The 17,366-nt window shown below is 34.4% G+C and overlaps 1 protein-coding gene across 1 annotated transcript; it reads right to left on the bottom strand.

The window, feature by feature from the left end:
• Nucleotides 1-859: 859 nt before the first annotated feature.
• Nucleotides 860-14,860, bottom strand: LOC125877595 (histone-lysine N-methyltransferase ASHH1-like). Its single transcript, XM_049558841.1, has 10 exons — nt 14,750-14,860; nt 12,052-12,116; nt 11,094-11,250; nt 3,931-4,017; nt 3,619-3,703; nt 3,451-3,544; nt 3,115-3,316; nt 2,307-2,341; nt 1,761-1,941; nt 860-1,168 (listed from the first exon to the last, which is right to left on the bottom strand). The coding sequence occupies exons 1-10, from the start codon at nt 14,858-14,860 to the stop codon at nt 860-862; spliced, it is 1,326 nt and encodes a 441-aa protein (XP_049414798.1).
• Nucleotides 14,861-17,366: the final 2,506 nt, after the last annotated feature.

Genomic DNA, 17,366 nt, shown 5'->3' on the forward strand with positions numbered 1-17,366 from the left:
GTTTAATAACTTATGAATAGTACACTTTTCTGTAGAACATATTTATTTTAACTTAAGCATTATTTATTAGCTAAAAATGTTATTGAAAAAAAATCAAATAAACTAAAAATGTTATTCAATAACATATAATTTCAATACAAATAAATAAGTATATAAAAAATAAAAAATCCCCCGTCCCGTCCCGTCCCGTCCCCCCAAAACCAGTCCCATCCCGTATATATAGTGGGACGGGATGGGACTTATTCCGGTCCCCCCAATCCNGTCCCGCCCAAATCCCCCCAGAACCGTCCCCCGTCCCGTCCCTTCCCCCTTCGTCCCGTCCCCCAGTCCCCGTTCCTGTCCCCTTGCCAGCCTTACTCTACGAAAAGCTTCTTTTATCTTTTATTTGAACTGTGAGCATCCTCAAGTTTAGCTCTTTGCTAACATACTTTTAATTTAGAACTCTTAGAGTAGCGACGTTAATCATTTTTATTAGTGTCATGAGTAGTATTCTTTTCCTCTAAAATACCAATAAGAATTGCTTGGAACACTAGCCCCTAAGCGCTGGTCATGATCCTAAATTGGGTCGTGCCATGAGAATACAAGGAAATAAATTTGTGTAAATGAGAATTCCACCAAGTGAAGGGTATATTAGATTTACTGATAATTCAGAAGCAACAAAAAATCTGCAAAATAAATGGAGACAATAAATATAAGCAAAAGTTCACATTAAAAGCTAAAAGGTAGTTATCACAAAATCCTCCACAGACCATAGGACAAACAAAATCAAATTTATAATGGTTCAACATCTATTTCTCATCTTCATCAGCTTCATCAACTAGCTATAACTGTTGCATTCTATGACTGTTGAAGGAAGTGACTATTCAGTAGCTTCACCTTCTTCCATATCTTCATCTTTATCATCACTAGTATTAGTCACATCCGCTTGAAGTAAAGCCTGACGTTTTTGTTCCTTCTTTACATCAACATATTTCTTCATTTCTTCCCTTACAGCATCCGGGCATTGTTCACACCGTGAGACGTCCTTGCAAGTACCAATAAGGTGTTGTTTGTGACGAAAGATTCCGCCATTAGTAACTTTTTTACAAAAGTTACACTCAACTGCGGCCTTATTAGTCTCGCTTGCTCTTTTCCCATATTTCCAACCCGGGTCAGCAGTTTTTAATCGCTGTTAAGATCAAAGAAACATAATCAACAAGATAAACAAAGTAATTGAAGTAACAAGTAGTAGTAAAAATGAAGAATAAGATACTATGCAAGTACTACTAAATGAAGAGAAGATGAGAAGGGGAGAATAACACACGACTACCTACTATCCTTACAGACATCAACCAAATATTTGCAAAGAATCACTGATCAATTTCAACTCCTTCGAAGTACCTGTTCAGAAACATTGGCAGATATTTGGACTTGAACCACTACTCTAAATACTCAAGGTAATACTCCCTCCGTATTCATTTATAGACTTGTGACTAGTCTTGGACTTCACTTTCGCATTTGGAGATGGACTTAATATTATTGTGTTGCGAATGGCTACTGGTGAAGATATTACTTGTTTGGTTGAGATTGATTGATTCTATTGTTGATTCTGAGATAGGGGAAATTTTTGGATAGCCCTGAAGTGGAGGAAATCTGTCTGATTTTCTATTAACTATCAATAAGCATTGCTTTGAACACTAGCTCCTAAGCGCCGGTCGTGGTCCTAAATTGGATCGTGACATGAGAATACAAGGAATAAAAGTAAGAATGAGATATTTGACCTTCAGCTTGGGTTTGCGTTGAGACTTCTTGGCTGCTCTATTAGTTGGTCCCAACTTGAACGTAGATCCCTCACTGTCATTCAATATCTTTGTGTGCTCATTTCCTCCACTAGTTCCAGAGATCACTAGAGTAGATTCATCATCTGTTGAGTCATAAACTGGAAGATCATCCACGATATATCTGCAGTGAGAAAGCCCGATTGAAATAAATATCCAAGAATTAGAAGGATATGAGTAAAAGTTGTAGCATTCAAACTATAATATCATGGACAATTTTGCTCCGATGAAACTCATAAAGCTCTACCTGAAAGTTTTTCTTATTACTGCTATAAATAAGTGAACTACCTCAATTATATCATTTAGTTAGAAAGTAAAGGTCAAGTCATCCAACAGTAAACCAAAATGATACAAGCTTCAACTCTAATGTTTCTCTTTTACATAGAGAATCAAGATGTAGAAGTAATGGAGCTCCTGAAACAAATGAAGTTAACAGAACCAGAGTCTTAAGATTTGTACAAACTACAAAAAAACAAAGTTGAGCATTACCTGTCATCCCCATCTTCCCAGACATGGTTGTACTTCTGAGCAAAGATAAAAAATGGAACAAAAGAATAACCTATGAGACTGACAGATTCATATCGAATTTAGAAGCATCTATTATGTTTTAGAGTACTGAAGAAAGCATATATCAAGAGGTAGCTCTTTCCTCCCCTTTCTTTGTTATGTTTACCAATATGAGCACATCTACCACACTCTTTCTAATAAATTTCATTTGAATTACTAAGTTCTACTATTTACGTTATCTGGGATTATCGTTCCTCTTCAGACAATCTCAAATGAACTGTGAAATCTATGTCCAGTGTCATAATTCAAAACATCTTAAGATTGTGTATCAATGTCTCAGGATTAGAACACAGTGCTCTCATCCTGAAAGACAGTGACAATCAGTTTACATCTATTGTCCCATTGATCAACTATGTTTTAAATGAAAAAAGAGAAGAAGACATCTACTACAACTATGTTATAAATGAAAAAAGAGAAGAAGACATCAATTGTTGTGCTATAAATTCAAGCATAATAAGAAATAAGCATTTATCTTTTTCATTTTATCGGAGCAATAAGATTTATCCTGAACGACTTTCCTTTTCAGCTTCAAATGCAACACACTGAGTTTAACATGGATACACCATACTACAACATGTGACTAGCAGATTGTAGCATGTGATTAGCAAATTCAATCTATATGCATAAATCATTATTCTGTTTGTTGTCTAAAATCTGGGAAGAAGGAACATGTGATATGATGCTACAAAGGGTATTCCAGATATAACAATTCATAAGAAACGTAAGTTACCCGGAATCGTCGACACTTGGCACCCAAAAATAAGGAACAGTTTGCAGCTCCACACAGACAACGAACATTTGCACCCCCGTAGTACCACTCAAAATTATATTCATATGTCAGCTCCATTCCAACAGATATATCTTGCTTCACAAATATACCTACCCTTGTTTCCCCCGACACTATCCATTTAGTTGTTTCACAATTTGGACTGCTGTGAAATTCAGGAAGACACAGTATCAGTGCTATCAATAAACACCAATTAACCATAAATATATGTCACTGCCTGACCAAGATATGTATCGTATCGCTTTTCATCAATTTGACAACCGGAGTTCCAGCTCTTACCATGAATGATTTATGAATCTTGCAAAACTTCCCTTCCGGGTGGAGTCAATGAAATCATTACCATCCACAGAAATTACGTACACGTCCTTGAGGTCTGCACAAATCATATGAGATTATAGCAGTGATTTGTTTATGTATTACCAACCATCTCTAATGTTGATAACTTACCATGAGATTCATAAGCCTGAGATCTTTTCTTCACTTCTTCAAATGATATCACCTCTCCACAGCATTCAATGATGAACTGTCCGGTCTTTAATGTGAAGAGAGAGGAACAATTAAGAAGACCATAAATAAAGTTACTGCACAAAGGCCTCTAAGATATTCGACAGTAAGCTCGAATTTGATAGGCTCAGTTCTGGAATATTTTCTTCACGTGATGATCAAAAAAAGAGAACTCTTTTTATATATGCCGAAACTATGCTATACAAACTAATGGTCAAAAAGAATTTAAATAGGGGGTTGCTTCAACAGAATTACCTTTATATTCTCATTAGCTAGAAGACCCCAACCACGCCCTTCAGTCCTGAACAACTTAGTTTTTGCATATTCACATTTCTGGAATCTCTGTGGACAGCAAGAAAATACTTCAAAACAATCCAAATGACACTCACTGTCTTTTTTCAAATACGGCACCGAGTAGAATCTCCTATTAGTTATTGAAGTAGTTAATAACATATAAGGAACTAAAAACTCCTCCTCACACTAGATGAAAGGATAAATTTAAGTGAAGAAAGATTCTCAACACGAAAAGAACTAAATAACAAGCAGCAATTATTTTTAATTTCATTTTTTTGTTTATAAACCGAACTAAATTACAAGCAGCTAACACCCTAGATTATGAAATCACTTAGCATAACCTGAGCTTTCCTTAACCAGCTGACCTTACTTCGTAACCTTAGCCTCCCTTTCTTTATAGTTTTCTAGTTCTACTAAGTGACTTGATTTCCCCAATTTTTAGGCCAAAACTGATTTTCGAAGATCACCTCTCGAAAAAAGTTAGTCCTAGACAAACTGTACTGCGCCGTCTAGCCTTTTAAGCATATGATAAAAAAGAATAACAATGAATAACGAAAAAGCAAAGATCGAGAAGAAAAGCTCGAGAAAGGAAAAGCAAAATCAACACAGATGCACTGCACGAGGGCGTTTCGAAAGCCAATTTTGGTACTATTTTACTTTTTTGATTTTGGATTTTGAAAATACACTCGTTTTTGCATTTGATATATTTAGATACATATTGAAGAGTTAGATCTATGAACTTATCTTGTTTTCTTTATTTTAATATTTTTTCTTAGTTTAGAGATTTATTTTTCTATTCTAGTCTTTGTAGTCTCGGTGACATTTCCCTAGGGTAAAATGGAAAAAGTTTGAAGAGTTTAGATCTAAACATTATTGTTTGTGTATGATGTAATTGTTCATTCCAAATGTACTCTAGTTCATACTCTTACCAATGATTTGAGGCATTTACTTGAGCAGAGGATCTATCACAAACGATTTTTCTACCTTGTAGGGTAAAGTTTATAGGACTAGAACTGACATCTCTTTTCTGTAAGTGTTGTAAGTCAATTTATGACTTCCTCCTTAAGTCATTGGGATGCAGTTGTTTGTATTCTGCAATACATAAACTCCGTTTCAAGTAAAGGACTACTGTTTGAGGATCAAGGTTACAAGCATATCATTGGATATACAGAAGTTAATTGGGCAGGATCACCATCAGATAGATGTATTACATCTGAATATTGTGTTTTAGTGCAAGGTAATTTGGTGTCGTGGAAGAGTAAGAAATAGAGTGTGGTTGCTCGATCTAGTATAGAAGAAAAATATCGAGCAATGGTTGTAGCAACCTGTGAGCTAGTTTGGATCAAACAGTTGATGAGATAACTAAAAGTTGAAGAAATTGATCGGATGTAACTTGTGTGTGATAATCTAGCGCACCTTTATCTCGCATCAAATCCAATATTTCATGAGAGGACTAAGCACGTTGAGATTGATTGTCACTTTTGTCAAAGAAATATAATATCAAGAGATATTGTTACAAAATTTGTAAAATGAAGTAATCAACTTTTAAATTTCTTCACCAAGTCCCTCACCATTAGAGGTGGAGACTGTGATATGTTCATGGAATGTTTTGAAGATGATCTCACCTCCTCTAAATCGGACGGTGAGGCTATGGTGAGGCTATGGTGAGGCTACCAGGGATCATGAGATGAGATATTCATCGATTGAATACCCCCTATGGATTCTCTGGACACAACAACCAAGCACAACCTACCTCCAAGGAACCCCTCCAATCCGGGAGGATGCTCCAACATTACCATCAAAGTTTCCACAACCAATATTCAAAATCAAATAACCCCTACAACTAATGTTTCCAATGGTTAGCTTCGTATCATGGAATATTAGGGGAATAAGATCCAACGGTTCCTTGAAAAGATTACTCCTCTTTAAACAACAATTTCATTTTCCTCTCCTCTGCCTACAAGAACCTATGGTTGCTTGTGATAAAATGGATAAATTTAGAAGAAACCTTGGTTTTCATCAGTCCTACAACAACAGTTCTAACAAAATCTGGATCCTTTGGTACTTGAATGACATTGATGATGAGGTCATTCATGATTGGGAGCAACATGTTTTTCTCAAAGTTATTCATAATGTTGACCAAATTTTTTTCCTTTCAGTTATCTATGCCAAATGGACAGAGCTTAGGAAAAATCTATGGGCAGAATTGAGAGTTATAGCAAACATTATCCAAGACCGTTGGGGAGCAACAAGCGACTTTAATGTGGTGGTATCCAGTGATGAGAAATTTGGTTGAAGACTTCATAAAATGGAAGAAACTTGTTGGTGTTTTTTAAAAATGGGCATCACAAAAAGGTTGAAAATTTCTGTCAATGGATTGAAATGACTTTCAATAGCTTTCAATAATTTTATTAAGCATTGAGGGGTTTAAATAGCCAACATAAAACACATAATTTGCATAATTTAAAATTTAAACAACCTAAAATATCTCAACAACATAAACAAACTAACTAAAATTTAAAATTCAAATTTATTCAAACTAAATAACTTATTTTGCTAAAAGTTACTGCAGTAACTAAAAGTAAACTTCAACACTCCTCCTTTGCTTTAGTTACTGCAATTGAAAAAAATGTTTCTCCTCAATTTTTGCTTTGGTAGTTGATGCTGGATTGTTTTCATTGTTTTTAAACTTGCAAAATTTCTTCTTTTTTCTTTTTCTTGTTTTGATTTTGCTCTTCAAAAACACATGCGACGACATTGCATTGTGTAGAAGTCTTTTTGAAAGTGCTTTAATCTGAACTTTGGTATGATTTGCAGAGTGAGGTTGTAAGGGTTTTTCTTTCATCACAACCTCACATATCACATATATTTCAAAATATGATTTTATTCTCACAAACCAAATTTGATAGTTTTCGTCTATGAAAATTTGTGAGGCATTCAAAGAGAGATTGTTGCTTGCCATTATTTTGGTTAAAAACTGATTTTGAAAAGCATGTGCGTTGAAAAAAGCACTGGTTGAAAAGGTAGCCTTGATGGGTTAAAATGGGTAGCCCCGATGGGTTAAAAAGGTAGCCCTTACGAGTTAAAAATGTACGGTAGTTCTTTGGAAGATTTCACAGATCCTTTAAGATCAATGAAGCTCTTGATACCAATGTTAGTGTTTTGTAAAAATGGGGCAGCACAAAAAGGTTGAAAATTTCTCTCAATGGAATGAAATGACTTTCACTAGCTTTCAATAATTTTATTAAACATTGAGGGGCTTTAAATAGCCAACATAAAACACATAATTTGCATAATTTAAAATTTAAACAACCTAAAATATCTCAACAACATAAACAAACTAACTAAAATTCAAAATTCAAATTTATTCAAACTAAATAACTTATTTTGCTAAAAGTTACTGCAGTAACTAAAAGCAAACTTCGACAAAACTCTTTATTTCATTGAATGCCTTAATGAGTGTGGTCTTCAAGATGCAGGTTTCTCAGGTTCTAAATATCCTTGGTGCGATAATTGAGACCCCCCTAACACTATTTGGGGATGATTGGATAGACTTGTCTATAACTCTTTATGGTATGATATGTATAATGCTACTAATTTTACTCACTTATCCAGAACGTGCTCGGACCATGCTCTACTTTTGGTTAAGATGAATAATGATACTCCTCCCACTATCAAATACTTCGAATTCTTGAATATATAGGAGGATCACTCTGACTTCTTGGATATAGTTCAAAACTCTTGGAATGAAGAAGTCAATAGGAACCCCCTGTATATCCTTCACCAGAAAATCAACAAGACTTGCAAAGCTATGAGTACTTGGTCTAGACAGGCTTTTGGGGACCTCTACGAAAAACCTAAGAGACTTGAAAGCCAAATTCAAGCTCTTGAAGACAACAGTGTAACCAAAAACACCGGAGATAACAAGAGAGATCTCTCTAGGCTCAAGGCCGAATTCACTAGATTTCTCAAGCTTCAAAAGTCTATCCTCAAACAGAAATCTACGGTCAAATGGCTTGAAGGAGATTCCAACATGGCATATTTTCTAAACATCATCAGAGACAGGAGAAAAAGGTCGAACATTAGGAAAATTATGGATGAACACAACAACTGCCAAAAAGGAAAAGACAAAATTGATGAAGGGGCTATCAGATTTTACAAGAATCTCTTTACTTTTGACAATACTAACCCTGATTATAGCTCCCTTAATATTCTTCATAGGTGCATCACAAAAGAGGGCAATGACATGTTGTGCACCCTTCCAACACTCAAAGAACTTCAGGATTGTGTATTCTCTCTAGATCTCGATAGTGCTCCTATTAGTGATATTGGCAAACCTAACAGAGGGGGCAATGTAGTGATGAAACTAGATATGAATAAAGCTTATGACAAAGTCTCCTAGACTTACCTCTGCCTTGTTCTTAGGCATCTTGGTTTCTCTGAGCATTGGTTTTACCTTTTCCATAATTATATCTCCAACAAATGGTATTCTATAGTGGTAAATGGAGGTCATCATGGTTTCTTTAACTCTTCTAAGGGTTTGAGGTAAGGAGATCCTCTTTCCCCCTTCCTCTTCATTTTGAGCGTTGAATTGTTGTCTCAAATGCTTAACAATCTGCATAATCACGCTGCTTACAAGAGTTTTTATATGTGCAATAATAGTCCTAAAACTAATCATTTAACTTCTGCTGATAACACCATTACTTTTTTCAATGGTAGCAAGAGATCTATCAAACTAATCACTGACATTGTGGACAGGTATGAGCAAATATCAGGTCAACAGATCAACAAGAACAAGAGTAGCTTCTTCCTGAAATCCAAATTTAGTCTTATCATCATCAATAGACTGAAAAGATACACTAGCATGACATATCAAGAATTTCCCATAAAGTAACTTGGGTGTCCTCTTATCATTGGAAAGAAGAAATTGGCTTACTCAGACATTGTCAATAAGGTTACTAATAAAATTAGAGGTTGGCACAGCAAATTGCAATCTTTTGGAGGAAGAGCTACCTTAATAAGACATATTATACTAGCTCTCCCTACTCATCTTCTGAGTGCTACCAACCCTCCTTAAGGTACCCTTGAGCTCATTGAAAAAAATCTTTTGGTCTGGAAATGATTATGGGGGAAAGCATCACTGGATTGTATGGGGTAATTTGAGCTACCCCTTTGAATAAGGTGGTGCTAATTTTATGAAAATTTCAGATGTTTGTATGGACTTCAAGGCTAAGCTATGGTGGAACCTAAGAACCTCTTCTTCTCTTTGGGGAGATTACATGAAGGCTAATTACCTTGAGAATCAATACCTTATAAAGACTCAATGGTCCTCTAGCAACTCTCAAAATTGGAAAGTCATCTGTGAAGTTAAGTCATTGGCGGAGCAACATATTTACTTGAAGGTTGGAAGAGGAGATGTTGATTTTTGGTTTGATAAATGGTCATCTCTAGGACCCTTGCACTTGCTCTACATCTCTATCAAGATAAATATTGCTCTTACTAGTAATGTTGAATGGAACTGGAATTTGCTCCAAGTAGAGCTCCCGAATGATCTAAAGAACAATATCATCAACTTGGGGATTATTCTCAACGATCTCACAAATGACAAAAGCTATCTGGGAAAACACCAATTCTGGCCACTTCACTCTCCACTCTGGTTGGGATATTATTAGAAAGAAAAGAAACCACAACAATGCCACCAACAGGATCTGGAATAATAGCATTACATTTAATATGGCTTTCTTTACATGGAGAGCTATTTATAGCAGGCTTCCTACTGATGAGAATGTGGCTAAGTAGGGCAACAATATTATCCAGGGATGTCATTGTTGTGTTGCAACTAATGAGAACAACAACTTGGAAACAGTGAATCACCTATTATGTTAGGGCGAACATGCTAGAAAAGTGTGGTATGATATCGCAAGTCCACTGGGAGTGAGACTCACCCATAGGACTCTTAAAATCCGCATCCTCAATTAGTGGAATACTGTAATAAAGAATCCCATTTCTAATTTTGTTATTCATGCTCTACCCCCCAATAATTTGTTGGGAGATATGGAGAGAAAGATGCTCTAACGAATTTGATGCTATTAAGCCTTCTGTATACAGATCTAAAGCTAACATTTTTTTTACCATTGTGCAGATTACTAAGAAGAAATTTGGCAAAGCTAACATTGTAGCTAACATATTTATACACTACATTTTGGATGCCAAAATTCACCACGAACCACTACCATAGTTAAGTGGATAAGACCTCCTAATATGTATGTAAAACTCAACAATGATGGTAGTTGCATTCAAGGACGTTGTGGTGGAGGTGGTCTGATCCGAAACTCATTGGGAAACCTTGTGTTTGCTTACTGCATCAATTGGAACCTGGCACGAGTAACATCGCAGAAATGGCAGTTCTTCTTTATGGCCTTTAATGATGTGCTAATAGAGGCTTCTCTAATGTCTGGGTTGAAACAGACTCCATGCTGTTAACTAGATGTATTAAAATAGAATGGGACCCACCGTGGAAGATCAATGCCAGGAAATTAATTGAAGAGCATGGTTACCATATTAGTCATTGCTTTAGGGAGGCTAATAAACCTGCTGAAAAAATCGCCAACTTGAGTCATGGCTTTTTTAGGTGTTCTCTTCAACTCTTTTTTTATCCTTCCTAAGCAAGTTTGAGGTCTCTCTAGTATGGATAGATGGGATTTCCCAACCTTTAGCACTAAATCAATGTAACCTGCCAATTTGGACACCCCCTCTCCCCCTTTTCTGGTGGTACTTAGTAGAACAGTCCTACACTGTTATTACCCTTTATCATGTCAAAGTTTGGGATGTCAAACTCAAATTTGTACTTTTGCCCATATCATTGATCAAAGTTGGAATTTTTTTTAAAAATAATAATAATTAGGAAAGGTAATAGCATGACAGGACTTTTTTGAGCTTATCATAAAAGTTCTAAAATACCACTACTTCCACTCTTTCTCAACGCATGATTGTATCACAAATTTGGTGCACTATCCATAAAATGTGTTGTAAATTTAGAAATCGATAAGACCACTCTAAAAGTATAGTAATAAAGAGAAACAACAGAGTAACGTTCAACTAATTAAGAGAATTATCTAATTTACCTGATTTATGCAAGTGTCACCACACAGACAGTATTCCGGTGTACATTCAATGTTTGTTAATAAATTCAAACATCTTCCTACACATGCACTATTAGGATCACTTGCATCATACTTGCATTCACATATAACAATATCCTCTTCTCTCGGTTTCTTATACCTGTAAGACATAAGAAAATTGCAATTAAAAATGACTACCTAAAGCCAAGATCAATGATAATTGAAAACCATTCAACTCCAACTCAAAGTCAACTAATCAAGGTATGTATCATTTAGAAGCTTTAGTTTTGGAAGTCAAAATGCTATAAACTACATAATAAGAAGTAGGACACAAAAACTTTCTAAGGAATGAAACAAGAACTTATTTCTCTTTCACAAAAAGAAACTAATTTTTTGTATCTCATCTTATAGAACAAAGAAAAAAAATGAAACATAAGCATTATTCAACATTAGTTTCAATTCACAAAAAGTTCTTCCTTTTAAGCTTGACCAGATAATCACAATCCGCAATTCAAATTTCTTGTTTACTCATTTTCTTGTCATTGAATTCATACTCCCATGACATCCTTGGCACAACATGGAAAAAGATACAATGTTTATCGAAGTTTAATCTCTTTTTTTATTAGTGGTTTTTTAAAGCTTTATCTTAAAAGTGAAAGCAATGGCAATAACCAATCTCTTTTTTTAAAAAAAATGGTAATGTTAACATAATGCAATAACCAATCTTTTTTGCATAGTTATTGTATCCAGATCTTAGATACGCAAACTAACTGTTTCAACCATAACCAATATGTCATCCAAGTGGTACTCACAATTGCAGACAACGTAACAATAATTCTGAAGTATAAGCAACAAATGTATGAAAATGAACTTCAAAGTTTAAGGATTATCAAAAGAAAGAATGCAATTAACTGGCAGGAAAGTCATCATTAAAAGAAACAAAGAAAGGATTTGAACTCACTTTCGCCATATAAATTCATTTTGAGTAATATGCATAAATGGTGTTACTCCTTCGGGCAGTTGGGCCTTCAAAAAAAAAGTTAAGAATTCATCATTACTTGATGTAAATAGAATGGCATATTGTAATGCAAAATCACGTAAATAAGCAAAGGGTCTGTATTTATTATACAATCATAAACATTATTATATAGACATCATTACTTAATGTTAATAGAATGGCATATTGCAATGCAAAATCACGTATATAAGCAAAGAGTCTGCATTTATTATATAGTCATAAACATTACTATACAATATTATTTTAGCAAATATTCAATCAAATATCATACATGATTATGCACACCATGCCATCGATGTGTGCATCCATGTTTTGATGGAAGGGCAGGTGAAGTAACTCGATAAGAAAACGCACAATTGAATGCAGAAACCATAAAATTGTCATTCCAAACCAGAATGATATTAAATACGCCCACTTTTTAGATACGTAAATTTTATTAATAAAAATATCAGCACTAAGATGGTGCTAAAACAATAGAATGTGTATGACTATAGCTCTTTCCAGTTGCAAGGAGTCAATATAATTCAAAAGAGTGTAGAAATGATTTACATTTTTCAATAAGCCCACGTTTGTTGAGAGGACAAACCAGATTTTATTGAGAAAGATCAGTTATTGAGGAACTACAGCTTTGAACTAGTTAGTTATGAAAGGCAATAATAAAAGTAGTCTAGTCTAGACATGTGTTGACTCAATATCACTTGTTTAAATAATTCTATACCATTTATAGCACCAAAGTCTACTAAAAATGATGAAACTCATATATGTACTCAACAGAAGACACTAATATCTTCACTTACTAGTCTTTTTATACTAGTACAGCTATCAACCGATATTCTCAGGATCCAACAACAACATTACCCAGTGATACATTCTCAGGATCAAATTAATGTACTAATCTTACCACCAGTTCTGATATCATATCAAAAAAAGAATTAATTTTTTTATCAGTAGTTCTCTAGGTATATTGTTGTATCAGTTCTTTGGGTATTGTCTTCTCATGATTTCAGAAGTCTACAGAGACACAAAATCATATCCACATTGTTACATGTCATCATCACTTCAAGTGACACATAAATGATCTAACACATTTGGAATGAAGAATACATCATACAGGAACGATAAGCTTTAGATCTAAACTCTTCAACCATTTCCAGTTTCACTCAAGGAAACTGTTGCTGAGACTTGCAAGACTTAAATAGGAAAATAATTTGTGAACCAAGTAAGACTTGCAACTCATCAATAATAAATGTTGATTCTTGCACTCTCTTTTCTTTAATAATATTTATCTATTTTCTTTTGTATCAATCTAAAAAGGGCTTTCCTAGAATGGAAAATTCTCTATCCAAGCATTCAAGTTAATAAGTTAACTTACGTTCGTATCTCATATGTGATGTAATGCCTTACTAAATTTTCTATTTTTACACTTTCTTTTCACAAGGTAAATAATTTCATTAATGTTTGGGTCAAAAGGCATTTGAATACAAGAAGTGTACCTAACGGAAAACCCTATAAAATATATGGTTTTCTACGAAAATCACCTAATCTTCTACACAACATGAGACTTTATGGTTGCACCAAGAGAAAATAATGGATAGGAGGCTTCTCCTTACCTTAATAAAATTCATCATCTCTGCACCTTCAAAAGTTCTCTCCACCTTTTCGTACTTAAAACTATTAATCTAAACACTTATTAAAAAATTATTTTATAAAAAACTTTTTGTCAACTTAATATAATGAACTATTCAAATACTTTATTTTGACTGTGTTGGTCATAGTATGCCATTTTTTCGTAGGATTGTCAATTTTTCTCTTTTTATTTAGTTATCACCACTAATAACTAGGTCTACCAAGATAAGTTCTCCATACTTGAGAAGATCATTTGAGATTACTAGATTTAGCTTCTATCTGTTGAACTAGTAAGAAAAACATCCAAGGAAACAACATCTTGAATCCCATATGAGAAAGCTACAAATTCGTTTACTCTTTAAACAACACAACCACATAATTACATCCAATTTATTCAATGATCACTTTGCTAATTTGAAGTAGATAAACATATTAAGATGTAAATCTGATTGCAAAAACATTGGTCTAGGTCTAAAAATTGATGGGTGTGTAAAACCTTTTCTTAACCAATGTTCACCCAATTGAGGAACGACTAAGAAAATTAAATAGAATGGCAGAAAGAAGAAAATGGGAGAGAAACGTTCTAAGAAGCTAGACAACTATCCAAATAATCATTTTCGTAGTAGAATTTGGTCAAATTATGATTAAATCAATTCTCCTAAAAAGGATCAGTAGCATGGAGTCATTAATCATGCTTGGTTATTTTTTTTAATTTTTTTTATGACAAGGGAAACCCACAGCTGCTACCCTTTGGGTGCGCACAGGGTAAAAACCCCGCTCCTATGCAATAGCTCGCAAACCACATATGAGAGGTAACCCGCACTAGGAAAGCCCGGTGCGATGAGCTCGACCCAGAAGGCAAACCCCTTGCTTTCGCTGGCAAGGGGTTTTGAACTTGAGACCTCCAACATGGAAGTCCCAAGCCCAAACCACTGGGTTGGTTATAAAAAATACTATTCTTCAATTAGGTTCCTAATTTGACTTGCCTGAAGAATATTGGAACTCCACTCCAAACCTTGAAATTAAGTGCAGTGCATGCAACTGGACACTTTGTCTCGCTTAGGCGAAACTTCAGTACAGGCACCAAGGCAATAATAGCCACTAAAGCTTGTAACTTATCATGCATGAGCTCAACGTTGAAACAGTCACAATAATTAATAAAATTGTTGTTGTCAATACGAAATATTAATTGTTAAGGAAACTCTGTCAAATAGGAAATAAAAACCTATCAATTTAGTATAGACACTACACTCGAACTAGAAGCTTAAACTCCATCTTTGCATCTGAATCACAAATTTAAAAATGATTTTTTAATTTGACTTTCGCGATACTTCATATTTTTCACTTATTCTAGTTATTTTAATACTCTATTCAAAAGAACCGTTGTTTGTCCCTATCATTATTTTTTCTTGCATCATATGTTATACATAAATAAGTAAATAAAGTGTTATTTATCTAACATCTTAAACTTTTAGATGAGATGGTTACACAATTCAACATGGTATTAGCGCATATAGAGGCGGTGAACTCAAGCCTCACTACAACCCATTATCAAAAAGCATGTGCATGGTTCATGCTTGCACATGACGAGGCGTGTTGAAAACATAAATAAGTAAATATAATTTGTTCTCTTTAATAAGATAGTTAGACACGTCAACAATATATACATAAGATTACCCTAAAAGTAGTTTGCTTTTGCTCATTACGACCTTTTAACTATAGTGGGGTCTCATTAACCCCCTATACTATTTTGAAGCGGTATTATTGCCACCCGACATAGAGAATGAGATGCACTCTTTTAAAGAGCATGAGAGAAAAAATAAAGAAAAATTTACCACATTTTTCCTTCTTTCCTTTTCCTTTTTCTTTTTTTCTCCTCTCCTCTTCGCTTGTCATACCTTCTACTTTGTTGGTGGTTCCCAAAACTTATTCACTTATGGTGTCCAAAACTAGAAAATTATACCTTATTATTGAACATAAACAATACAATTTGAGAGCTAGTAGATAAACCAAAATATGGATGGATATGACTCTACTATCATAGTAACAAAATGAACCTACACATAACACAACCCCAATAACTACGTCATGAGGTGAGGATTCTCCAAAACTAGTCCATTTCTTTTACCCATAGGACACTTAACAAATGCCAAAAGTTAGATATTATGTTTTCTTTTCCTTTTGATAGATTAATAATGATGGTACCCAATTAGCTTACACATATCTTGCCTACTAAAATTCATATATGATATAAAAGAAATATCAAACATATTATACTCCAAGTGGAATTCTATATAAAAATGGATGGTTTGGTATATATGGACAATTTGTAAAAATGTTTTTCCATCATCTAGAAGAGTACTCAACATTTGAGAGCCACCACTACTAAATGTGTTACTTAGATTCTTAACAAAACTTATGACTTCCAATTCAATTTGATTCTCTGTTAATGAAAATAAGCACTTGAATTCTTGAGTTGGAAACATCAAGTTTACTCTAAAGAGCGAATGACTAAAATTACTTTAAGCATTAGCTAAAGCAAAGTGTATGCACATACCTGTGTTGCCAAAGATTTATTAAAGGTGTGGTTAAGCTCTAAAGTTTAGCGAAAAATAGGTTGAGCGCCGCATTTTGCTTAGTTGGTACATCAATGCGGTCATCAAGACACTAAGGTGTATACCTTACTACAAATGGGTGTGGTCTTTAATAGGCAACACTAGATGATAAAATTCACTTAAATGTGAAAAAAACAATTAATTCCTTTGTACATATAGTTATTATTCTTCGATTCTAATTATTTTTGTTTGCTTCCTTATTAAAATCGTATTATATATTTAAGCTTAAAGCTCCAGTAGACCTCATTACTCTTTTGCACAATTGCCTTTGATAACGTCGCCTTACACACATGTTAGAGTTACGATTCTATTCCACAATTGTCTCTATTTCCACAGAGGTGTGAAGCAATACCAATATGCTACCACTTTTGATTTTAATTTCTCCAAGAAACCATATATGCAACCTCAAAGTGTTAATCTAGTAATACAAACATCAAATAAAAGCTTTCATTCCATGAGAATGATACAAGTAAATATATATGTTGCTCTCAAGAAGTTAAAGTTAGAGGTAGCTTTAGTCATTTTCTAACGTGCACAAGCGGGAAACAAAAAGCATGTCGTTCTTCATTCTTTCTAAGTTTACATCCTCTTGTGTTAAATATTTCATGTGCTTCCAAGCATCACATGATGTAAAGAAAGTACGACCATTGCATCTTTCTTTCTACTTCTAAGATCTCCTTGAATGGATCTACTTTTATCTCTCTCTTTACCTTGTAATATTATTGCCGCTTGGAGCAAGTAGCTTAGAAATACAATAGTTCCTCAAGAACACACAGTAAGTCCATGCAACATCACATTTTTAAAATTTTACAACAGGCTTGAGAAATAGTAACAAATAACATTAACTTAGGCGTACCACATTGTTGTCTTTGCCTGAATGCGACATCTATCCAACCTCTTGTGGAATCTGGAAACTCCAAAAACTCAACAAAGTACAAGGTTTTCATCAGTTTCATATCCAAGCACAAGATTACACACACAACCAAAAAAAAAAAAAAAGAGTAGCCATTAATGGGT

The sequence above is a fragment of the Solanum stenotomum genome, chromosome 9 (assembly GCF_019186545.1).
Source record: "Solanum stenotomum isolate F172 chromosome 9, ASM1918654v1, whole genome shotgun sequence".
Lineage (NCBI taxonomy): Eukaryota > Viridiplantae > Streptophyta > Magnoliopsida > Solanales > Solanaceae > Solanum > Solanum stenotomum.

What these genes read in the sequence shown, in the direction of transcription:
- LOC125877595 (XM_049558841.1), bottom strand. Translation starts at nt 14,860, where the DNA reads ATGCATGATAAGTTACAAGCTTTAGTGGCTATTATTGCCTTGGTGCCT. An exon ending in GCACTGCACTTAATTTCAAG is followed by an intron (nt 12,117 to 14,749) that starts GTTTGGAGTGGA and finishes TTTTTTTTGAAG; the next exon opens with GCCCAACTGCCCGAAGGAGT. An exon ending in CCAAGTGTCGACGATTCCGG is followed by an intron (nt 2,342 to 3,114) that starts GTAACTTACGTT and finishes ATCTTTGCTCAG; the next exon opens with AAGTACAACCATGTCTGGGA.